A 23,482-nucleotide genomic window follows, 5' to 3' on the forward strand; every position below is an offset into this window, starting at 1 on the left:
CGGCGTGGACGGCGTGTTCGGCGTGGTCTCACTTTACGAGTCTCTAAGCGATATAGGAGTGAACTTGTTCTACGGTATAAGTTATACAGCGTAGTGAAGATGACGAATCTTCAGCGAGTCTGGAACCAACCCTAATCCGGTCCAAAGTTGAGCTCCCCTGACGCCATGAACGAAGATCGTTGTCCCTTTCCAGTGATCTCCATTCTTCCGTTTGAGCTTTCGTGAAGATCAATCGGACTCCTTCTCCTACCGTTGAATTCTTGGGACTCCGTCATTCCATGTGATGCGTCCAAATGAAACTATCGAGGGGGACGATCGACGTGTTCGCTGCGTGTCGTTGACGCAGACTCCCAACAGGACTAGTGATTGATTATTGAAGCTATGGAAATAATGGAATACGAGTGATTTGGAAAAGCCAGCAGGTCCTCGCCGATAGATTCATCTAGTTCACGGACTACTACTCGGCGGATCCTCACGCCCTACGACATCGGACCGCTTTTAGTCTGACTCGTGTTGTTCTCGTCTTTCCGTGTTCTGGTCTTCTACTTCTGGTCTTCTCAATATTGGACAGCCGACCGTGACGCTGCAGCAGCAGCTTCTACATTATTAAGCTCGTATTCTCTGAACTTTCCTCTTACTTTCTTTCTCCTTCATTATTAATTCCCAATCCAGACACACAGACAGATATCACCCGATCAAACAACAATAACAAGCGCAACAACAACGCCATCCATCCATCCAAAACACCTCCGTTCTCGCAAGCGACGCTAACCGAGCCTCGCGACCGACCCAGCCAGATCCGAGACTAACCGACCGGCTTCACCACTTTTTTTCATATAAATCTCTGTTTATCAGGGAGAGCGAGTCGGCTTCAAGTAACGCCATCAAGTAAGAGGATGGGGACATTCCCAGTTCCGGTTTGCGTTTTCATTATGCAATGGGTGATAACGCCATCGTGAAAATTCTGTCGCCCTACTCTGTAGTCTGTCCTGTCTCTCCGGACCCTGGCTAGTACTATTAGCCCTAATTAACCACGTCCATAGCTATTATTATTTGCCATAACAGTAATGGACCATTTGCTGTTCACGGCTTCAGCGCCTTCTCTCAACATCTGATATTCTGCCAAAATACTGAATGTTGTATTGCCTTTGGAACTGCCAGAGCCGGGTTTCAGCCTTGGAGCTCCACGTTCTGGCATACACATCAATGCCACTGCCTTTTTCCTAGAAGGGAAAACAATATAAAACCCTGTCAGCACCCCGGCTATAGTCTCTTCCTCGGTCTGATAGTCAACTCGTAATACGACCCTACGCTAGCTCCATGAAAATACTACAGGAAAAAAAAATACTATCAAAACCATCAGGATGATATAAACAAGTCTACAACTTTTCATTCATATACAAAAAATGAAACATTCGAAAAGAAACCAACGCCAATCATGCATCCACCTGGTCTTAACTAGGTCAACATATCATCCAATCTCTCCCCCAACACACTCTCGATCTGCTTCACCCATTTCCTCACTTCCCGCTCCACCTGCTCGTCTTCATCCTCCATCAACTCGCTAATATACGGCAGCATCTCGGGCAGCAGGGCCAGCCACTCCTCGCCCAACTGCTCCGTCAGCGACTGCTCGGCCTTCAGGGCCGCCAGGCGCGTGAACGGGTTCTCGCCGCCGGCCGACTTGCCCGTGACCGTGGACGGCCGCAGGAAGCGCATCAGCGTCGAGTTCAGCTCCTTGTGGTTGTCTGTGGAGTCGGCGGCCACGGCCAGTTCCGTGATGGTCGGCACCGTCTCGGCAATGACCAGGTTGGCGCTGGGAGGGTTAGTCGCGTGGGCCAGTTGCGAGATAAGAGGTTGAGAGATGGCGGTGAGATGGGAGGGAGATTGCCAGAATTCTGGGATCATCGTTAGCTCGCGGGACAGGGACATAGAGAGCTTCAAGCGCTTACCATCCTGGTCATGTTCAAAGGCGTTGCGGAGCATGCGCATCGTCGCCAGCCAGAGAGACTTGGTCGCCTGATCGGACGGCTTGGCCTTGCCGAGGACAGAAACCACAGTCTCAATGATGTAGCTGCCATAGCCGGTGACGATCGACTGCAACAGGTTAGCAATGTCTATTTTAGAACTATAGGGTCGGTGATAAATACCTGGAGCGTTCCAAAGAACACCTGCAGGAACTTGAAGAACGTCGTCTGGCGGGCCAAGTTGCCCTGCGTGTCCTTCTTCGAAACACTAGTGTTGGCCCAGTCAAGCATTTTGACAAAGATCGGACGGAAAGCCGTGTCGTTCAGCTTGTAGATCATCTTGATCGTCATATCGTTGATGCCCTCCTCGATCTCGTCCACATCCGACAGCTCAAGAGTGGCCCGAGTACCAAGGGAGATCTGCTCGCGGCGCAGGTCAAACGCTTTGAACAAGATATTCGTAAGAGTGGGCAGGTTCTTCGAGATAGCGGACTTGGGGTGCTTCTCGATAGCCAGGCTGACCATCTCCAAGATTTCCTTGGTGGCTTCCGGACCAGCCGCCGTAGCGTGCTGCCAGTTGCGATCCACCGCACCAAAGGTGGCGGCGAGGTCGACCTTGCGTGCCATCAATCGCAGCGCCTCTTGTCGGCTTTCGACCTCGCTTTCCTCCGAGGAAGCGGACTTGAACGAAAGCAAGAGAATCTTGTCCAGCTGGGAAGCGGAGATCATGAAGGGCAGGTGTACGAACAAGGCGGAGAACAGCGAGTATACCGCATCGTGCAGTCGGGTGTTCTCTTGACCAGCCTCGAGACTCAGCTCGAGCAGGGCCAGGGACTGGCTGACCGCCGGCGGCAGGGCAGGAATCATCGCCTGGCCGAGAACCTCGGCTATCGAGGCCAAACACAACACACCCATGATGCGAATGCGGTCGTCCTCGGAGCCGATGCAGGTCTTGCCGGCCACCGCGATGGCCGCCGGAATGACCTTCGACGGGTCCTTCTTGCCGTACTTGTCGGCAATGCGGTCGATACAAGCCACGGCCGCGTGCTTGAGCAAGATGTCGGGCGACGACTCCACGATGGTAACCAACGTCGGCAGGAAGTCGAGCATCCGGATCTGCGATGGGCCGTCCCGTTCAGGGTTCTGGCGCAGACGGCCTTCCAAGAGTCGGAGAACCTTCCGGCGGAGTTCGTCGTTGGGTCGTTGCAGCAGGACCTCGATGGTGTCCAGGAAGTCGGCAAGCGACAGAGTACCGAACAGCGCGCTGAGCACTTCGCCGCTGGCCTGGCTGATGGGCTTCACGCTCTGCATAGAATCGCCAATGGCGAGAACTTGCTCCAAGATACGGGAGAACAGATCCCGAATCTGGTTGGGAGCGTCGCCCTCCTCGGACTCGAACGCCTCGGCCATCTTCGATTTCAAAGAGGAGTGACGGAACAGGTAGGCCAAAGCCCGAAGCAGATCAACTGCAACCTTCTGAGGCTCGCGCCCATCATCACTTCCGATTCCAAGAAGCACTTGCGAGATACCAGGTTTCTGCTTGAGCGAATCGATGACGAGGTCGAGGTATTTCTTATATGTCTGCAACAGAGTTAGTCATTTGTTAAGGAGAGGGGGGATGCAAGTGCTAAACGCACGCTAAGTTCGATGGGAGCCTCAGCATCGGATACAAGTCCAGTCATCAAGACCAGAACATCCTTGTCCATCGAGTACCTGTTGGCAAGCATGGCAAGAACGGCGAACAAAAAGTCCTGCGTGCCAAGCTTTGTGATGAGAGCATGGAAAAGTCGCAAGCGGCGATGTGACGGGATATGCTCGAATGCCGCGGTGAAGCTGAGCAGCAACTCCGAAGTACCCGACACCACGTCGCGCTTCTGGTTGCGCAAAGACTGGATGAGGGCCGGAACGACCTGGTCGATCGTCTGGTCGATCACGGAAACGGAGTAATCGTCGTCCTTGCGCAGGACGCTCGATCCCATGAAGGTGAAGATGGGCATCACGCTGTGCAGGACAAGCTCGGGAGCGATGACCGACAAGCCAGCCACCAGGAGAAGTGCCGAATTCTGCACTTGAGGACTGTCGGTAGTACGGACGCAATCCACAACCAGATCGGCCCTGATGACGGAAGTGTCAAATTGCGGCTTGGCATTTGCCTTGGACCGGTTGACAATGGCCAAAAGGCTTCCAAGGACCAGACTCAGAAGGTAGCTCATGCCAGACTGGATTTGCGACTTCAAGTGGTGAAGAGCAGCCAGAGTCTGGAACAAACCGTCGGCCAGTTCCGGATGCGCCTCCGGCTTTGAGCTATCTACCAATTCCAGAATGAACGTCATCTTCTCCATGAGTTGACCCAGGTTGGCCTCGTCCCGGACTGTCATAGCGACCATGTTGTTCTGGCTGGTGCGTCTCCTCTTCGGTGCCGGTCCAAGAGACTCCATGTCTGTGACCGAGGCAGGGATCTTCTGCAGGAATTGAAGCAAAACGGGTCCCGGCAGCTCGACGCCGCGCAGCACATCGCGACAGCCGGCGACAAGCGGCGAGTCCGCCTGGCCGAGAGAGATTTCGAAAATTTGCTCGGCGGCAACGATTTGGCGGTCCTCGGGCACCTTGACCCAAATGCCCCTCATGCGGCGGAAGACGGCGGCGGCGAAGGACGGGCTCAGGGATTGCGAGTAAGGGTGAACGTTAGACAGAAGTACGGTGATGGCGTCCTTCTCCTTGGGCGTGACGGTCGCAACGATCTGGTCCTCCATTTCACTGAGGGAAATGCGCTCCTTCTGGCAAGCTTCCTGGGCTTTCTTCTCGCCCAAGTCTCGCCACATCTTCAGCACAGGCTCGAGCTCCTTCGTGCGCGTGGTTCCACCCGCCTTGTCAACGCGGTTGAGCAATTTCAGCAGTCCATCCTTCGGAGCAAACAGCGGCACCTGAACGGTATGGGAACAAAGGAGAGTGAACAGGTTCAATCGGAGAGGCTTCTTGATCTCCGAAGCACCGGAGTCGGCCACTGAAGAGCCGCGCAGGGTCGCCTCCAGGACACGGCCAATATGGGCCGGGTCCAAGATGTATTCTTCCAGACCTGGAATGAATGCGCGCTCCAGCACTTTCTGGGCGTCCCGGCCAGAAAGCCAGGGGATGTTCTTAGACTTTTTCTCTTGGCCGTACAGAGTTTCACGAGCCCAAACGGTCATATTGTCCGCCTTCTTGGTCTTCTTATACAGTTTTCCAACGGCAGTCAACAGACCGGCCGCTTCACGGCGAATTCTTTCCGACGAATCAGTAAGAGCAACCAAGACAAACGGAAGCAGGGCCTGGAAGTCAAGGTCGGCAGCAGCAGAGCTGACAAAGGTGGAGATAATGCTCAACGCCGCGCCTCGAGTGCCGATGGGGAATGGGCCAGAGAAGACTCGGACGAAGAAAGACAGGAACTGCGGCGACTTGGTGGCATCCGCCTTTCCGAGAACCTTCAACTCGGTGAAGGCATCCAGTTTTTCCTGAGATCCAACAGCGAGCGCAAAGACCTGGACAAGACGGTCGAAAACAGGAATAGACTGAGTGGAAAGGAATGAGTCCTTGAACTGGCTCTCCCCCTTCAAGGGCTCAAGAGCTGACGGGAAAGCATCCTGCTCTGGTTTCTTGTCCTCTGCATCCTCCATTTCCACATCCTCCAAGGCCTTTGGCGTCGGTGCCGACTCAAGAACAGTCTGCAGATTGTGTTCCAAAGCGGAGATATTAAGAGACGATTCCGCGACGGCTTTCTGGAAAATGGGCTTGAGGGTTTCCGAGCTGCTGAAAGACTGGACGAGATCAGCCAGGTGAGTTTGAGAGTCCAATGACATGACACCCTCCTTGTTCGCGTTGCTAGCAGCATTCAAGACCAAGGCCATGGCCCTGCCGGTCTCCTCTTCGCCGAACAACTGCGCTTCGAACATGAGCGACAACAGGTCCAGTCGCGATGTGTCCTTCTGGTTCGGGATATCATGAACGCAACCAGCCACAAGCGCAAGAAGCAGATTGGATGTCTTGTATTGGGTTGAGATTTCAGATAGCTGCTGAACCAGGTTGTCCAATCGAAGAATGGCCTTGAAAGCGCGCTTCGGTATCGTTCCGTCGGGCTTCTGCTGTGCCAGGACGGACAGACAAATCAGGCCCGAATTCGCCGTTTCTTCAGTCCACGAGCCCGCAACAGCCCCCATCAGCTCGTCGAGGACGGTGTCCTGTAGAGAAGCCTTCTGCGCCAGAACCACGCAGACCATGTAGCAACCAATAACCAACTCCGAGACATCCTTCATGGCCAGTCCGTCATTCAGCACCGGGATGACTCGCAGAAGAATATCGTCGTGCTGCTGCTTCTCCACCGCTCGGCGACCAGAGCGCGCTGCGTCCAGCATTCCCGCAACAGCTTCCGTCATAATTCCCGCCCAAAACGAGAGCAGCGCATGGTGGCCCGCCTGCAGTCGGCTGACCGTGAGGGTATATTCATTGATTGCCGCGAGGAACGGTTTATTTGTCGTGGCACTGTGCAAAAGCGGATGACGAGGAGGGTTGACCAGGCCTTGCTTGTACGGGTTGAGCACCTTGAAGGTGGGCGTCAAGTCTTGGGGAAGTATCGAGAGCAGATTCAAGAAAAGAGGTGTGGTGTGGTATGGCAGGAAGGTTAGGATCGTAAACGCGGTATTGTGTTCGTGAATTCTGCAGGATGTCAGCCATGGTCAGTTGTGTTCTCTATAGAAGAAAAAGATATTAGGTCACTATCGCACCGGAATCGCCGAATAAGCCAATCCACGGCCTTGACCGCAGGACTCAACAGCAATTTTCCTCCCACCAGCGCCAGAAAAGCCTCCAGAACCGTGTCCAGCTCCTTGTTCTGAGCAGCGTTCATTTCCGTTCGCTCTTCGCCGACGCTCTGTTCGCTGAAGATGGTCCGCTCGAACTGCGCAAACCGGGGGTCCAGCAGGCATAGCTCCTGAAAGCCCTCGTGACATATTTCGTAAATCGTCTGGAAATCTTGAGATCCAGCAACCTTCTTGTCGAAAATCAGCGATTGCGAATGGAGGTATCTCTGAGCTCGGAGGTTCAATTGGCTGGTCGAGTTGGCCGCGATCTGCGACAACTGCGCGGAGAGAGACGAAGCCATGATTTTGAGGGTGAATTAAATTTTAGCGAAAAAGACACAAAGCATCCATCCCCAGACAAGCCTCTTCTTGAGCTCCACTGGCGTTGAAGGGCACTGCGTAATCGATCTGGAGGGGAGGCAGAGGAAGGTTGATCGGAGCAACTTTTTTTACTGCCGCTTTTCCCCAGCAGAAAAAAATCGCGGAACGGAGTTTTTCCAGTTGTCGATTCCGCCCGCCTTTGGCTCCGGCATGGTTTGGCCCACGCCCACGTCTCAAGAGCATGGATTCCTCCGGCTCTCAGGTGAGTGGCTGTTGTTTGTCCGTCAGATTCTAGATAATTCATTTTCACTCATCATGTCTGCTTCATTACAGGAGAAAAAATCTATCCCGCGCTTTGCTAGCTTTAAACCCCCGACAGCTCCTCTGCCCGCGGTTCAGCGACCCGATCGCGACAACACTGAAACAGAAGAGAAGAAGAGTTCCCGGCATCGTTCGAGCCATCATTCTAGACATAGAAGCCATCGTGATCGTTCGCGGTCGAAAGAACGGCGAAGAGAGCGAGAACGCCGAGACCATCGTCATGCCCGTCGAGAACCGGAACATCGCCGTCGCGAGACCCCCAAGGAACCGAGGGAGTCCACCTCCGAATATCGATCGTGGCCGAAAACCAAGGTGAAGGCGCCCGAGGAAGATGTACCTGATCTATTCGTGATTGATCGCAAAGGCGACAAATACAATCTGATATATGGTACTATTCATCGCTACAGCATTCCCCTCTATCATCGCGTGGGTCGAGGGAGTGTACTGGGTCTCCCTCCGAATTATAAAATCGACCGGGATACCGCTGAAGGAGACGCGCTGGTCATAAGAACAGACGCATGGCGCTCCGATGCGTCCAAAACGAAATCCAAGCGCATACTGGCGGGTCTCCATAAGCAACGACCCAAGCTACTTCGAATACGTCAAGCATCTTCACCGAATGAAAACGCGGATGCCAGCGAAGACTTTCTACCTCTTAACGTTTCTGGCAGTCGACGACGACAAGCAATTATCGGCGAGATCGAGTCAGACGATGAGAAACACGCGTATCGTTCAATACACGGTAAAGCCAAACTGGAAGACGACATCCCGAGCGACCTGGAGGCCGTCTCGGACAGCGGGTCGAGCGATGACGAAGGGGTTCGCATGGACCCAGATCAGGAGATCAAACAACAAAATGTTGAACTGACAAGAGCCGTTGAGAAGAATCCTGGTGATGTCGGCACGTGGCTCCAGCTTATCGATCACCAGGAGACTCTTCTCCAGGGCGCTGGACGAGAATCTAGCGCCTTGACGTATGCCGAAAAGCAAAGCTTGGCCGATATCAAGCTTTCGCTGTATGAAAAGGCGCTAAAAAGATCCGGTCAAAATCCTGCTCGTGATCGTTTACTGCTGGGCAGGCTGGAAGAGGGCGCGAAATTGTGGGATACGAAGAAATTGTCCGCACAGTGGCAGGCGGTATTGAAGTCGAACGCTCACTTCGTCAGTCTCTGGATTAAATATCTGGACTTTCGACAGACCGAATTCCTTGATTTCACCTATGAACAATGTCTAACCACCTTCTTGGAATGTTTAAAGCTAAATCGGTCGGCCCCAGATAACCCTGGGAAAGCTCACGTCCAGATCTACCTGTTCCTCCGGCTGACGGTCTTTATTCGCGAGTCCGGGTTCACAGAACATGCCGTTGGCCTCTGGCAAGCAATTCTAGAGGCTGCCTTCTTTCGGCCTCAACAAATAGACGCAGACTCACAGCGGATAATATCGACATTGATGGAATTCTGGGAGTCGGAGAGTGCTCGCATTGGCGAGGTTGGGGCAAAAGGCTGGGCTAATGGCGGTGGTGCTCCTGCGGCTCCCAGAGTCTTCAAGCCAGTTTCGCACGTCAATCCAAAAGCGATCTTCACAACATGGGAAACTTGCGAAAGGGAGCGGATTCTTAATTCCCGGCTTCCCGGTCGCAGCTTAGATGAATCCGATGATGATGACCCTTTCCGAATTGTTCTCTCGTCGGACCTCCAAGAAATCGTACCCTTAGTCTGGGACCTGAATTCGGCTGAGGAATTGGTCGACGCTTTTCTGTATTTCTGCTGCCTCCCGCCCTTAACATCTGCGAGAAATCTGGAAACAACTGCCGGTTGGACTGGCGATAGCTTCTTCCAGAATTATCTTGTGAATAGTGCACATTCCAGCCTTGACGACTGGCTTCCCAAAGACTCTGCCAATACCCACCAACCAATTCTCTTCCCTCACCAAAAGTTCATCCACAATGTCCAAACCCTGTTTGCCAGCGAGGGGACATGGTTTGCGTCTTTGAAATCGTGGGCTCAGGCGACGTTGCACTCGCGATCCGATATCGATCCCGACTGGGTTCGGCGTGTTCTGCGGTTGTTAGTTGAGGCAATGCCGGGAAATGAGCATATGGCGGAGTATGCCGTTGCCGTAGAGTTCGCATGCAGCAGCAAGGACGCCAAGAAGTATGCAAAATCCTTGCTCAAGAAACGGTCCTCCAGCTTGCGGCTCTATAATTGTTACGCTCTCATCGAGCGACGCTCAGGCAACCTGGCGGTTGCCGACCACGTCTGGGCGACCTCTCTCTCCATGAGCAAGACATTCTCGGAGAAGGACAAGGCTCAGAGCGTTCTATTATGGCATACATGGATATGGGAGTTGCTAGAAGCTCGAAATATAGCTCACGCCTCTTACCTTCTACTGTCAATGCCTGAGAACAGCGTTGACCTGAAGGCTTTCCCTGATTCTTCCAGCCAACCCACCATCAGTCCAACGAATTTTCTCAAGATACAGAGTGTAAGACAAGATCCCCATCCGAACTTAGCAACATGGCACTAATAATCTTAGTATCTGTCGGGGACGCAAGAAACCGCCCTCGCCGCCGAGAATGCCGACGTTTTCGCTGCCTGCACCGATTGTCTGGCCATACTACTCTACCTCACCCACTCGCTGAACCTCGTCAAATCCCAAGAGGCATACCTCAACGCCACCCACAGACTCAATACAATGCCGTCGCACACCGGCTCCTTCCGACCTTTCGCCATCGAACTCCTCCACCAATCGCGCGCACGACTCCTCTACCACCACGTTCGCACCAGCACCCTCTACAAACCCTCATACATCCGAACCCTCTTAACTGAGAGCATCTCAATATTCCCACACAACACCATGTTCCTCTCTCTCTTCGCCTGGAACGAATCCCGCTTCCGAATTGAAGAACGCGTCAGAGACACCATGAGAGACATCACGACTCATCCCCGAGGCAGCGAAAGCGCAAACGCCAACAACCTGCTCACAACAACCCAAGTCCCCGTCACATCACATCTCTTCTCCATATACACCGAACTCAGCCGACCCGTCCACGCCGGCTCAACCATCCACTCTGCGCGAGCGGCCTTTGAAAAAGCCATCACCGGCCAAGACAAGACCTCGACCCATCAACCCTCCACATCCACCTCCAGCGCCCGGTCCAACCTCACCCTCTGGAAACTCTACATCCTCTTCGAACTCTCGCACCACGACATCCGCCGCGCCAAGGCCGTCTTTTACCGCGGTATGCGCGCCTGTCCGTGGTCCAAGGAACTCATGATGTTAGCATTCAGCCATCTCCGCGCGGACGTCATTCGAGAACGATACTCCGATATATCATCATCGCCATCTTCCCATCAAGACGAAGGAATGGGTTTCGACGAGCTCCGCCGCGTGTACAATGTCCTCGTGGAGAAGGAGTTGCGGATCCACGTCGACATCGGGGATCTGTTGGATGAAATGGCGGCTAAGATGCAGGATCGGGCTGCGGCGTTGGGGATCCCGATCACGATGCCTGAGGATGCGGAAAGCGAGGAGGATGAGAGGATGGAGTCGTAGGCTTGGGGTTGCATATATCTCTTACCTTACAAGGGGCTGTATGCTAACACGAAACGCTTATGTGACACATTGATCTGTTGGTTATGAATTCCTTGGCTTCGTGTGGGCCTTACACTTCTATCCATATGTCAAGATCCCATTACCTAAGCAATAACTTGTATTTGTATATCCAATTCAGAGGCTATATTCTTGAACTATAGTACACAATTGCAGGAATCACGATAATCAGAATCACACACGGAAAGAGACAGAACACAGAAAATGAAAGAAAAGAAACGAAAAGACGACAGAAACAGAAACAGGAAAGAAATCCGCAAACCTTGTTAAACCACAAGAAAAGAGAATCGTTAGTCATAACATCTCATAGCAAATAGTTAAAACCCATACCCTTTCTTTTCGCTTCGCATGCAAATATTACACACTGTCTAGACCGTCAAAGATAACTAAAGGAGAACAAAATAGACCACAATAGGAAAAGAACTATGGGAGGAAAGGTTAGAAGTGTTCCTTCCAGAACTTGAACTTGATATCCTTAGTGGACGTCGTCACGGCGGCCTCTCGGATCTGTCGAGCCGCTGCATTCGGGCCGCAGAAATACACTCCGATTTCGGTGCGCCGGTTCAGAGTCCCGTACAAGCCCGATAAGTAGGTCTGGTCCTGGAGACCGTCTCGCATGGCCGTGAAAAGACGCTTGAAGTCGGGACGACCGAAGTTGGTGCGACTGCGTAGTTCGGTGAGAGGGTCGAGATCCTGGCCGACGGAGTTCAGATAAATGTTGGCAGCAGTATCGTCGTCAAGACGTTGCGTGAGGTAGGTGTGGATGCGCAAGAACTCAGCGCGGCCTTCACTAGCAGCTGCGGAGGCGGATTGGGATTCTAGAGAGGATAAGAGGGCTTGGAACCATTCGAAGGAAGAGGTGTCTTTGCAGACCCAGATGAACTCGACACGACGAAGACGGCGTGGGGGGTTGGGGCCGGATCGGAGGTGCCAGATATTTTTCAAGATAGAAGCCCAGGGCGTGACACCAATTCCAGTTCCGATGAGGACTGCAACTTCGTTCTCGAAGACGTCTTCGGCGGGCGCTCCGTAAGGCCCGTCGACTCGGAGGTTGGGCATCTTTTGTCCGTTCTGGAGAGCCACTTCATACATGCCAAGGGGGTCAAGTCCTTCCAAGTCCCGAGCCTGTGCTGGTCCACAACCTAGGGCGTCTCCCAAAGCACGAGTAAAGTCTCCGACCTGACGGACGTGTACGCTGACGTATGGATCGAAGGGACAGGAGGTTATCGTGAAAGGATGCCACTGCGTGTTGGACACCTCTGGTACTTGAATAAAAAGCCATTGACCGGCTTTATATCCCATGCTGTCTTTGTGGAACTGGATCTCCATTGCATCTGCTACTTGTCAGAGATACCCTTGTAACCAAGCATTGAGGTAGAACATACCATACGGATGGCGGATCACCTTGGTAATCACAGTTTGACGCCTGGCCCGAATTTCGCGATAAAGCCTTTCGAGAAGATAGAGCCCACCTCCTATCAGCTCCCATCGCCATCCCTCGTAACCAAGACAGTGGTCCCAAAATCTTTGGCCGGCGAAAGGTGAAATCGGGTCGGCCGTATCTCGAACGAAACAACCAGTGGCATGGGTGTAGAGAGCCAGCATGAATGGTACAAACAGATGATGCGTGTACCAAAACGTTTCGAACGACTGTTGGCGAATTCGATTGTGCGCAGTGGTATACATCAACATCATGCAGAGGAGCATAACATGGCCGGTTATTCCACCTGCTTGAGTAAAGTGTATTTGTACTGCCGTCCCGGGTCGAAGTTGGTTCTTTTCCACGTTGTAGAAGCTGTGGGCTATTAGATCTACGCCATAATGACCACCTGAGTGTCTAGACTCACTTGACATAGTGTGACGCCGTGTGGACGGCTGTAAAAACAAGCAGAGCATATGCTACCTGACGATGAAACCATACAGTCTCATCCAAAGGTAGCCATCGTATCCTCGGTCTGATGCATTTGATGATGTTTCTGCACATCGGCAGAAGAATGAGAGCCCCATCGACCGTTAATACTAGGCCAGCGCCTCTGGAAATCCAGACCGAGTATTGCAGGGTATTGAGAGCGTCTAGCTTTGAGTTCGACGCCTGTAAATACCTAAGAGAAATCAGCGACTGCTCCGTAAAAATGTACGAAAACCATACCAGCCTACTGCAAAAATAGCAATGTGTGCACCCCAGAATATGGAATAGAACCAAAGTTTTGAACCTGTGAAATAGGAACCCCACGCATGTGTCATGATGATGGAGGGAACTTTGATGAAGCGAAATACAGCATCAAAACCTTGAATAACAGCTAGAGCATCGACCAGCGATAACCGGAAAAAGGAAACAACAAGACAGCTATTTATCACGGATAATGACACTCTTTTGCAGACCGTCTTTGGATCAACGCCGAGCCGTAGATTAAAGGAATGACTTCTTTGGTTCGGCTGTGGTTGTATTAACCAGGACTTTGCTATACAGCTTCAGTGCCTTGCTCGACTCCAGCCAAGGTTGGCCGAGCAAAATAGAGACGGTCAAAATGCAAGTTGAGAGGGATGGTCGACGATGATGGCATAGAGTGCAACCGGGTTCGATATCCCGAGTGTGGAGAGTGAGATAGTAGTTTCCTTCTTTCGTTTGGGATAAGGATTCTCATATGACTTCATGGGGTGTTCTGGTCTCAAGGGGCAAGACCACCAGCCAAGGTCTTCGTGTAAAGCCACGAAAGGCAAAAGACGGATCGATCAGAAAGCGGCACCTCGGGTCAACTGGGGGCCAAGAGGATGCCTCAATCGGAGCATTATTGTTATCACCAGCGGAAACAACGCATGTGGGTGGGGAGAGAAGGTCCGACGACGAGAAAATTTCGAACGGCTGGCGTTGTGGTTCCCGGAGGAATGGTTTGGGGTGCAGCCGTGCAGGGAAGACGAGAGGGGGAGGGGAGGGCAAAAGAGCCCTAAATAGCATAGTGTTGCTGCTATATTTATGCCCCCCGGCGCTCTGGGCAACGTTGCTGAAGCGCTGCAGGTCCTACCTAGTATGGGATTCATTCTCAACCGCCACTCCTGCCGTGGATGGACAATTCATGGTAGGTTCTTCTGTCCTCGCGAGATAAACCTTCTTCCAGCCACATTGGTGTTCATCGCTGCGTCGTATGACTTGTTTCCTCGCTGCCAGATGAACGCTCGGCCAGTTCTTTTGCTCTTCCGAGCACAATCCTTCAGCTACGCTCCGAGGGACCGATGTCAATCCATCACATTGTGCCATGAACCTTCCGACCGGCCTGCTCTTTCTGTTTTGAGCGGCTATCCCGGCCACGGGTTCAAGAATAGTAACGCCATTTCTCTTGAATCTTCTTCTCGCCTTCTCATACCCTGGCGATTCCACCGCACAAAGAAACCATGTGGTGCCGGGATAAGCTGGAAGCGATTGGGAGCCGGTGGCCGCTTGGCGTATCCGTGGAGACCGTAGCTTGTAAGATGATATGCTCTTTAAAATAGATGATTTGCTTCGTGGAAGGTGGAGTCTCGGCCTCCCCAGAGTGGTTTGGCCCTATGAGAAGCGTTCTGCAAGCGCTGATGCCGTCACACGGTCTTAGCGTGATCCTAGCATCCCGGCTTCGTGCTCCACCGCAATGCAACTTGTTGGCAGCGTCAAGACTCAAGAGAGGGGGTTGAATTGAAAGCGATGTTTAACGGACTGCCAAAATTAGATTCCTATCAAAGATGCTGGTCTAGGCTAGTCCGAAGCAGCAGGCATCTCCGAGCGCGACCTTTGGCAACGTACGGGGTGGTTGGTGCTTGGCGCTGAGCGAGTTGGAATAAATCCGAGATGAATGCAAGGCAGGATCTTGGCCCACTTGGCTCTGCATGATTGACTTCTCGTCACATTTGTTGGGAGTCCGTTCGACAACTCGGCCCTGTCAGGAAGCTCCTCAATGATCTTCTTCTAGTCGGTCAGACACAAGAGGGGAGGGGTAAACTTCAAAATGGAAAAGACGGTGAAATTCTATTGTGACTGTGACTGTGAAGGATTCAGGAGATAAGATTGACCAACTGAGAGGCGTATTATCCTTCGCTTTCACATTTTTTTTCTCCGATTCTATTCAGCCATCTCTCTCTGTCGCCTATCGAAACCGTCCCGTTCCCAAGGCCAAGAGATGCGACAGGTGTACAGTATGGCAGAGTAGCATCAGCGAAAATCGCCGCCCAGGAAGATAAAAAAGGAAACAGACTGATTTCGAATAATGCCCCGCGCGTCGAGTCTTCACAGGAAAGACGGCCATCAATCAGAAGGTGCGAGTGACACAAATGCATCGGCCGCTAAAGTGTGTTCCCGCAAATCTCCTGCATGCTTCGGTCCACCGTCACGCTCCGTCTGGTCGCTAGTGCGCGCCGTCTCCAGCGTCTGACGCTTTTCATTTGTTCAGGCCCGGACGGTCGTGCATGGAGGTAGCGCCCAACCAGGGCGGCCAGGACGCAGCATTTCCCGGTCGAGAGGGGGATCCTTTCCTTCGTCCCAGGCCCTGTCAGGTCCAATCACGGGTGTCGGAAGCTCTGAACGTGTGAAGAAGCCAAGAGGGGGATTCGGTGGGCGCTGTCATTCGATTGGCGTAGAGGAGGCAGCGGTTGAGAAAGGGACGTCTGCGTAGCACAAGAGGCGAGAATGAGATGCGGTGATGCGGTGGTGGCGGTCCCTCGGTTGGCGCTGGCAGAACAAGTCCGTCCTGGAGAGTATGTAATGCTCATCCTTCGCTCCCTCTTCCTGACATGCCATGCCATGACTCCTCCATTTCGTCTCCATTAGACGCTCCATCCTCGTATTGACTGTCTGTGCGGATGTGATTGCTGTGATTCCAAATCTTGTCTCCCATCATACTGCTCTATCTCACCTTGCCATGTCCTTGTCGAAGAAATCCATACGAGCGACTCGAATTGACAAGGCAAGCGACTGAAAGGAACAAATACCCTTGACTTATCTTGACCTTTCGCGGGACGAAAGCTACTCGGCGCATTCACCACTTTGTTTCCCAGTCTAAACCATGGGGAGGCTAATCAAAAACCACTGGGGCCGATTAATTATCCTCACGGCTGCTGCCTGTACGCATCTACTCTATCCCTTTTGATCAATAATAAACCGGAAACGCTAACAGTGGAGTTCCATCGCAGACCAAGTTGGCGCCGCCATCGAGGGATTCATCTGGCCCAAAGTCTTCTGGGACTTCATCACCAAAAACCTGAACGGCGCCGTAGCGCCCGTTCCGGTCCTGCAGATTCTCAACCTAATAATGGGCCTACTCGGTCTCGCCTGGGAATGGCCTCTGAAATACTTCGCCGGGACATTAGCACACCGGAGCATCGAAGTGCGACTCATCCTCTATCCACTCAGTGCTCTACTCTCGGCGCTTCTCTACCAAGGCACGGATCCCGCGATATACTACCTGGTTGGCATCGGGGTCTACTTTTGGGCATATAGCGAAGGCGAGGTATGTGCATGCATCATTCAGCCTGCTTAGATTCCTTCATTGACTCTTGCTAGGTTGTTTGTCCGGAGCCGTGGACTTTACCAAAACGGCGTTCCCTCAAAGTATAACCACATATAACATCACGAATCCTTTTTGCGGCATGCATATACTCGACTAATGATCCTAACGACATACATGGCACGATACACGATTTGGTTTGGGCATAATGGTACTCTGGGAAACGGCAGGCGTTTATTTTTGGGTGGCATAAAGCATAGTTGCCAGCGATGGCCAGTTTACAAGCAGGTGGTCAACCTACAGGACTCCTGCAACTTGATAATATCACAGTGCTCTGTATTATAATGCAGCAAGTCAGCATCGTACATAGTCAATAGGCATGAGACATCTCAACAATATCCACCTTGGCTTGCTGTAACCTGGCAGTCCTGCCTATATATTTTTTTCTTACCGAATATTGAATTATTCCACTCTACAGTCTGCTATCGATTTCGTGTCCGCATGTCTCTTTCAATTGCACAGGCAGGACGGGAATCTACAATCTGAAGCTGCTTCACTAGGAATATATAACGGCTATTGCCACAGCTGCGATGGATTCGTCGTGCACGTCGACACCACTGCCAATACTACATAATGTGAGATCTGAAACAATTATCGAGATGACAAGCTTTTATCTTTGACTCTCCAAATACAATTAACATACCTATTCATAACCAACTGTCCCCAGCACATCCTTGCGCACAAATTATTTAACGTAATCGGACAGCGAACCGCCGCGACACCGAACCGCCGTTTCTCACTATAACTACCACTATAAAAAATGGAACTCTATCATTTATATAAAATAGAAGATTTCCTTCCAAAGGCTATTTTAGCTATATAAACTAAATATACTTTACGTCAAAATAGATAAAATAATCCAAAGGTTACTTAGTTTTACAGATCGTAAATCTTATATTACAATACCTAATGCTCGAAGTATTTTATATCATAATGAGAGTAAAAAGAGACTATTGAAATTATAATTTTCTATAAAGCTTTGATAGAATGATTTAATATAATATAATTTACTATTTTATTCTTATTATCCATCAATATCTATATCTGTTGTAAGTTTCCAATTTTTATAGTGGTAGTTATAGTGAGAAACGGCGGTTCGGTGTCGCGGCGGTTCGCTGTCCGATTACGTTACGCACGAATCATGAGTCAGCATAAGTGGGCATAACCCAAGCACAAGAACGTGACCCGAGTGGCTAATCCCGTCTCCCGATCAAGTTTAGCTCCTCGACTCCAACGCAAGGACAATGCTCTCTGTCTTAAACCAAAAAGGAACAGAATCAAGGATTTTTCATGAAGCCATTTGCCACCAGCTATATAAAACCTCTTTCTCTCTATACACTAACTACAAAACCTACTAACATAGCACAGTATAGCAAAAGGAACCCGCAGAACATCAGAAAACCGAAGAACATGCCCCCTTCGGAGTACACCTGCACGATACAGGATGTTTCGAAACAGGATATCATCGAGAACGAAGACAACGATGACAACGACGTCCCCGTGAACAAGCTGACTAGCTTCAATGGGCGACTGAATCAGTATTTTCATGCGTCGAAGAACGTGAACGGTGGGCGAGAACAGAAGATGAAGTTGGAGTCGAGTGGCGCCGGAGGGATCCTACAAGATGATAATAGCTCTGGCTCGAGCTCGGAATCGAAACGAGGCCTTCGTCCCCTCGATGAAGCGCAAGACCTAAAACCAGATCTCTCGAATAGCACCGAGCCAATAATATCCTCTCCCAAACGCAGAAGAACGAGACAGAGCAACCCTTTCCTCTCAGCACGCATGACACGCTCTAAATCAACCATCACCGCTTCCGCATCGTCAACTTCGTCCTCGCCACAATCCACATCGCAATCACCCAACCCTCCCTCAAAAACAAAACCCCCAACTCGATCCCGCCGCCCTCGCACCTCCCGAACAACCACCCCGTCGGCCTCTCCATCCCCAACATCCTCCCTCCTCCGTGACACGATCCCCCCAAACCTAACGCTCCTCCTCGTCGGCGTCAACCCCGGCATAATGACCGGAACGACAGGATACGCATACGCGCACCCCTCAAACCTCTTCTGGAAACTCCTCCACTCGTCAGGAATAACCACCATCCGCCACCCGCCCTCAGACACATACCGGCTCCCGGACCTCTACAACGTCGGGAACACGAACATCGTGGAACGGCCGACGCGCGACGCCAGCATGCTCAGCAAAGCGGAGATGGACGCGGGGGTGCCGGTGTTAGAAGCGAAGGTGGCGGCGCAGCGGCCCGAGGCGGTATGTTTGGTGGGTAAGAGTATCTGGGAAGCGGTTTGGCGGGTGCGGAGGGGGAGGGGCATCCGGAAGGAGGAGTTTCGGTATGGGTGGCAGGGAGAAGGGGAGAAGATGGGACGGTGCGAGGGGTGGGATGGGGCGCCGGTGTTTGTGGCTACGACGACGAGTGGGCTGGCGGCGGGGATGACGATGGCGCAGAAAGAGGCTGTGTGGAATGAGTTGGGGATGTGGGTTGTTAGGAGACGAGAGGAGATGAAAGAGGAACAGGAGCAGAAGGATATGATCTGATATAGACCACGACTTCCCTATGCATACAAATCAACTTTCTACCAACCCATTTACATTCAACCCGAAAAAGATCCAGCAAATAATACATATGTATATGCTATATTATCTGATGATGCAAGAATCTACCATATAATACCATACCAACCCTAATCCTAGGGGTAACATACACAATAAACACCTCAAACCATCATGCCTCGTAGAATATTGCAGTAGTATCCGTTGATCAACAATTCCATGACCTCGTAAAGCTTTCGGGTCGATAAAAAAAAAAGAGGAAAATAAACAAGGTAGAAAAAAGAAAACCCGTCATGCCATGATTCCCAGAAAAATGGCATTCATGATACGGCCATTAGAAGAAATTACCGCGAGATCATAGCGGGACCGTTGCGAAGGTTGGTATCACCCTGGTGTTCCTTGCCCTGTTCACGAGATCGTTAGTATATGCCACTTTATACCGTCAAGTTAGGATCCGGACAGGGTCAGAACATACAGCAGTCACCTGGTATTCACCCTTCTCAAGGATCTTCGTCATGCAAGTGTCCTCGTCGTCGGTTCCGAACTCGTTCTGCAGAGTAGACTTGCTAGCTCCGTCGAGGACACCTTGGGCGCCGTGCCTGAGTGGGATGTTAGTTAAATTTCTTCTTCCGATAGCTTGGCTTGATAGAGCAATTGGCTTACTTGTGAGTAACGAAGATCTTCCAGCCGTTCAGCACGTTAGCCAGGGAGATGGAGCGGTCCTGGCGCCATTGTTCGAGAATCTTCACGTCATCGACGAAGACGATGAAGTCCTCGGAGGAACCCTTGTAGAAGATCTTGGTGGTGGTGTCGTTGGCGCGCATTTTGGATGTGTAGAGTGTTGTTTAGAGAGGAATTGGTCTATCGAAGGCAGATGGAGATGGAGAGAAGAGGAAGAAAATGGCGTGGTGCAAGCAAGTTAAGTATGAACGGTTAATGACGTCACCAGGCTGGCAGGGCGGGGACAATCACGCGGAGGAATGTAAGAACAAATGAACTTTGGGTATCAGAAAAAGACGGGAGAAAAAGGCTCAGTATTGGTCAAGATGGTCTTCAGTAGAGTGATATCTTTGTTATAATGCTCAATTATAATCAGAAGCCGAAGGGATGGCCTTTAAATAAGGACATCTGGTGGGATGGGAGGGTGTAGTCGACCTTCGACGTCATAGCCTGCCCGGCCACCGTGAACGTTCTCTCTTACAAGGGATCCATCAGACTGGGGCCCTCGAACCCATCCAACGGACCACTTCTTTCCTTCTGTTGCACACCGGTGGGGAGCTTTTCTCGCCTGCGTCTGCGAATTCCCTCACTGATTACGATCTTCCCCTGGTGATTATTGCCATTACGTCTCGCCAAGCACCACATCATCAGCCCACGCCCCGCAGCCATCGAATCGAGATGAATAGAATAGTAACGTCCCCCAACCAGTCGTGTCATGCTCCCTGATGCAATACTGCAGCCCCATCTCCATACCGGTTGCATCATCCCCCTCCACCAGCCAAGCCCATACGACGATTTCTCTTTGCCTTTCGTAGAGACATCGAGTTGAATATCGTTCGGATCGAGGACTTCATGGAAGGGCTTTCAAGGCTTTCATGGCTTCCCTCCCCCTTGCCAACGCAGGTTTGCGAATCAGGGCTGGAAGGCTGCCGAGAACTGCTTTTGCGCCTCAATGTCTTGCTCCGTCCGATCGTTCCGAAGCTGTACATGGGTAGGATGGTGCGCCCTTTCTCAGGATCGTGTTCCGATTTGCGTTGCGCCATCTCATCCATATGACTGTTGTCTGCGGATTCCACCTTTTCGGGATGTTCTTCGATCGTTCTGCGACTGGGCAGGTGTGCGGAACTAGAACGCCTATGTATCCCCGGCCGGAGACTGAGCCGTCTCATAACCGATCCAGACCCAAACAGAATATCTCCCTTCGTCAGTATCATTCCAGGATAAGGGAGGGAATCGCGGGTATAAATGGGTGAAATCACCCTTTCTAGCCGGACGCGCTCCTGCCTCCTGCTCGTCAGTACCAGAGGGGGCGACGAAGGCGTCTTTGGCCGCTCGGTTACCCCTTCGGTCTCAACGTCGGCAGTTCCAAGCTTATGAGGGCAATGAGTCTTTTTGATAATTATATGTTGTAAACTGGACTCTGTCCGGGGAAATGCCAATGAGTGAATCGAAGGTCTGCCACTGTCCAGAGGTTCGAGGCCCAAAGACAAGAAGCAGTATTTACTTTGCCCCGAAGAGACTGGTCTCTGCACATCGGCTGATGCTGCTACGGATTTAAGCAGTCCTGTTTTCCATAATCTCTCTTCGTTTGCACTTGAGGCGCTCAAAACAAGCTCGAACCTTTTGTCTTCGTGTTGGAATACCAGCTTCCATGAGAAATAGCACTTGTGGCAAGACAACCCTGAATATCATTTAGCGTAGGTCAAAGATGAGGCTATTCATCCATTACCTTGGCCGTTTCTCGGTGTATCAATTTTAGCATCCGAGGTGTACAAACACATCACTGCATGAAGCCTTCGGAAGTCATCCTGCACTCTTGCGAGAAAAAAATGGTTCTTGAAAAGAACGCAAACCATATAACCACCCATCAAATGACTAGACGTTTGATAGGTCACATGGAGCACACCGCAGAGATTGATTGGCCCCAATTCACGATAAACGTCATGCAGGGGTGTCTGTAAGGCCTAGGGCTTTAGTAAACCTGACCCGCATGGTAAATGCCTAGCACATCTTACCTCTTTGGGAAACTCTAACATGTCTTGCAGCAAAAGCGTTTGATGGGCAAGTTTCTTATTGATGGGATTGCTCGGGGCCTCATTGATCTGGGCAACCGTGGCTCGCACGCATTCCAAGACTTCTCTTATGCCATCGTGAGCAGATGGATCGTCCTGTATAGGGGTCCACTTGAGTAGCTCTTGAAGCAGCAGTGGGTATTTGCAAAGTCGTTGAATGGGCTGCCAGTCTGAGTCAGAAAGATAGATACACTACTTACTGTGTAACTCCGGACTGACCTTGATGAGAAGATCGTTCAAAGACATGGATTTGTTCGGCTCGAGAGTCCGGCTTTCCATCGATGCCACTGACTTAGATAGAGCTTCGATGCCTTGGTCGAGGATGGCCCAGTTGGGTACCGAGCGACTTAAGAGGTCCATATCTTGCATCAGCTGCTCGTAGTGACTGCAGAAGTCTTTATATGCCTCGAATGTCATGGACTTCGGCAAACGTCAGCGTTGACAGAATAGCAGAACAATTCTCACCTACTAGTTTGTCAATCTCACGGGCGACCTCCAGCGCCTCGTTAGTTTCCGCAGTGATAGCTCTGATGCGGAGATTCGGCCTTGTGCTCGGATTACGAGTTCCCGACGATATGTTCTGGAAAGCCTTGAAACTTAAATCGGCTGCGTTGGAGTGTTTAGGTATCTTGTTGGGTATTGACTGTCCAAGCTCCATCCCGGTGAGACATGACATGGGCGTCACGGTCCGTAATCGGGTCAGAAAGGCGTCGTGTGTTCCGCGGATTAATTGGAGATTGCGGTAAATCTCTTGTCTTGTCGAAAAGAGGAGAAGGATCTGAAAAGCGATAGTCAACTAAGAGGACAAATATAGGGCTCCCTCAATCAGTCAAGAACCATACATCGGTAAGGGCTTTCAATCCCAGCACATAGTCCGACTCGGTGACTATTATCTCCCGTAATGCTCTACGTCTTTTGACCGCTCGGTTGTGTGCTTCTTCGTCCATGATCCAGCTCACAGGTCTTGCGCTCTCGGTTGACTGCCGCATGTCCGACTTGGTGCTATAGTTGGTTGTACTTTGGGTCGCGCCTCTCGATCTCATGACGCTCTGACTTGTGATGCTCATTGTGTTCGTTTTCACTGTGCCTAGGTGGGAGGAGTGCCTTGATAACGCTTCCCATTGCAGCTCCTGCGCCCCGTTTCCAATTGAGAGACCCAGAGAATTTTCGCAGCGATTTGATGAGGCGTCAGACCATCCCTCGACGTATCTCTGACAGTTCTGCCGGGGGTACTCTCTTTTTTCTCGGAAGCTTTTCACCCATCGCCTGAAGGGGAGAAACCCAGCCACGCCATCCGCACATTCAAGAAGGTTGCTGGTGTCGACAAGTCTCTCTGGGTCATGAGGTTCCACGAGGGGGAAGGGCTTTGGAGCAGATTGGTCCAAGTCTGCCATTATGATTGACGAGTGAAGTGGTATCAAAGAGAATAAGGGAAAGCATCTGGGAAGTATGTTTGAAAATGCAAAAGCAACACATTGTCTTGGATTTGGCGGAGTGTCCCTTAGCGGAGAAGAGCAAAAGAGTCCGAAGGGAAA

The 23,482-nt window shown here is 51.5% G+C and overlaps 8 protein-coding genes across 8 annotated transcripts; 3 read left to right on the top strand and 5 right to left on the bottom strand.

Moving 5' to 3' along the window:
* Positions 1-1,458: 1,458 nt before the first annotated feature.
* On the bottom strand, positions 1,459-7,101 carry utp10 (snoRNA-binding rRNA-processing protein UTP10; the record flags this gene model as incomplete). Its single annotated transcript, XM_046094662.1, has 5 exons — positions 1,459-1,898; positions 1,953-2,097; positions 2,151-3,548; positions 3,605-6,656; positions 6,725-7,101. The coding sequence occupies 5 exons, from the start codon at positions 7,099-7,101 to the stop codon at positions 1,459-1,461; spliced, it is 5,412 nt and encodes a 1,803-aa protein (XP_045950641.1).
* Positions 7,102-7,435: 334 nt separating this feature from the next.
* On the top strand, positions 7,436-10,996 carry LDX57_012915 (uncharacterized protein; the record flags this gene model as incomplete). The annotated part of the gene is made up of 2 exons (XM_046094663.1): positions 7,436-9,925; positions 9,977-10,996. 2 exons carry the CDS (start codon positions 7,436-7,438, stop codon positions 10,994-10,996), a joined length of 3,510 nt encoding a protein of 1,169 aa, XP_045950642.1.
* A 495-nt stretch (positions 10,997-11,491) lies between these two features.
* LDX57_012916 (putative NADPH oxidase (NoxA)) lies at positions 11,492-13,297 on the bottom strand (the record flags this gene model as incomplete). Its single annotated transcript, XM_046094664.1, has 4 exons — positions 11,492-12,387; positions 12,439-12,848; positions 12,901-13,155; positions 13,203-13,297. The coding sequence occupies 4 exons, from the start codon at positions 13,295-13,297 to the stop codon at positions 11,492-11,494; spliced, it is 1,656 nt and encodes a 551-aa protein (XP_045950643.1).
* A 2,786-nt stretch (positions 13,298-16,083) lies between these two features.
* LDX57_012917 (uncharacterized protein) lies at positions 16,084-16,557 on the top strand (the record flags this gene model as incomplete). Its single annotated transcript, XM_046094665.1, has 2 exons — positions 16,084-16,141; positions 16,211-16,557. The coding sequence occupies 2 exons, from the start codon at positions 16,084-16,086 to the stop codon at positions 16,555-16,557; spliced, it is 405 nt and encodes a 134-aa protein (XP_045950644.1).
* Positions 16,558-17,994: 1,437 nt separating this feature from the next.
* On the top strand, positions 17,995-19,140 carry thp1 (mismatch-specific DNA-glycosylase; the record flags this gene model as incomplete). The annotated part of the gene is made up of 1 exon (XM_046094666.1): positions 17,995-19,140. One exon carries the CDS (start codon positions 17,995-17,997, stop codon positions 19,138-19,140), a length of 1,146 nt encoding a protein of 381 aa, XP_045950645.1.
* A 359-nt stretch (positions 19,141-19,499) lies between these two features.
* Positions 19,500-19,979, bottom strand: LDX57_012919 (SBDS family protein; the record flags this gene model as incomplete). Its single annotated transcript, XM_046094667.1, has 3 exons — positions 19,500-19,559; positions 19,631-19,754; positions 19,819-19,979. 3 exons carry the CDS (start codon positions 19,977-19,979, stop codon positions 19,500-19,502), a joined length of 345 nt encoding a protein of 114 aa, XP_045950646.1.
* Positions 19,980-20,636: 657 nt separating this feature from the next.
* Positions 20,637-21,089, bottom strand: LDX57_012920 (uncharacterized protein; the record flags this gene model as incomplete). The annotated part of the gene is made up of 1 exon (XM_046094668.1): positions 20,637-21,089. One exon carries the CDS (start codon positions 21,087-21,089, stop codon positions 20,637-20,639), a length of 453 nt encoding a protein of 150 aa, XP_045950647.1.
* A 1,050-nt stretch (positions 21,090-22,139) lies between these two features.
* Positions 22,140-23,014, bottom strand: LDX57_012921 (uncharacterized protein; the record flags this gene model as incomplete). The annotated part of the gene is made up of 3 exons (XM_046094669.1): positions 22,140-22,367; positions 22,417-22,725; positions 22,790-23,014. 3 exons carry the CDS (start codon positions 23,012-23,014, stop codon positions 22,140-22,142), a joined length of 762 nt encoding a protein of 253 aa, XP_045950648.1.
* Between the last annotated feature and the right edge of the window lie 468 nt (positions 23,015-23,482).

The sequence above is a fragment of the Aspergillus melleus genome, assembly GCF_016097325.1.
Source record: "Aspergillus melleus strain CBS 546.65 chromosome Unknown contig9, whole genome shotgun sequence".
Lineage (NCBI taxonomy): Eukaryota > Fungi > Ascomycota > Eurotiomycetes > Eurotiales > Aspergillaceae > Aspergillus > Aspergillus melleus.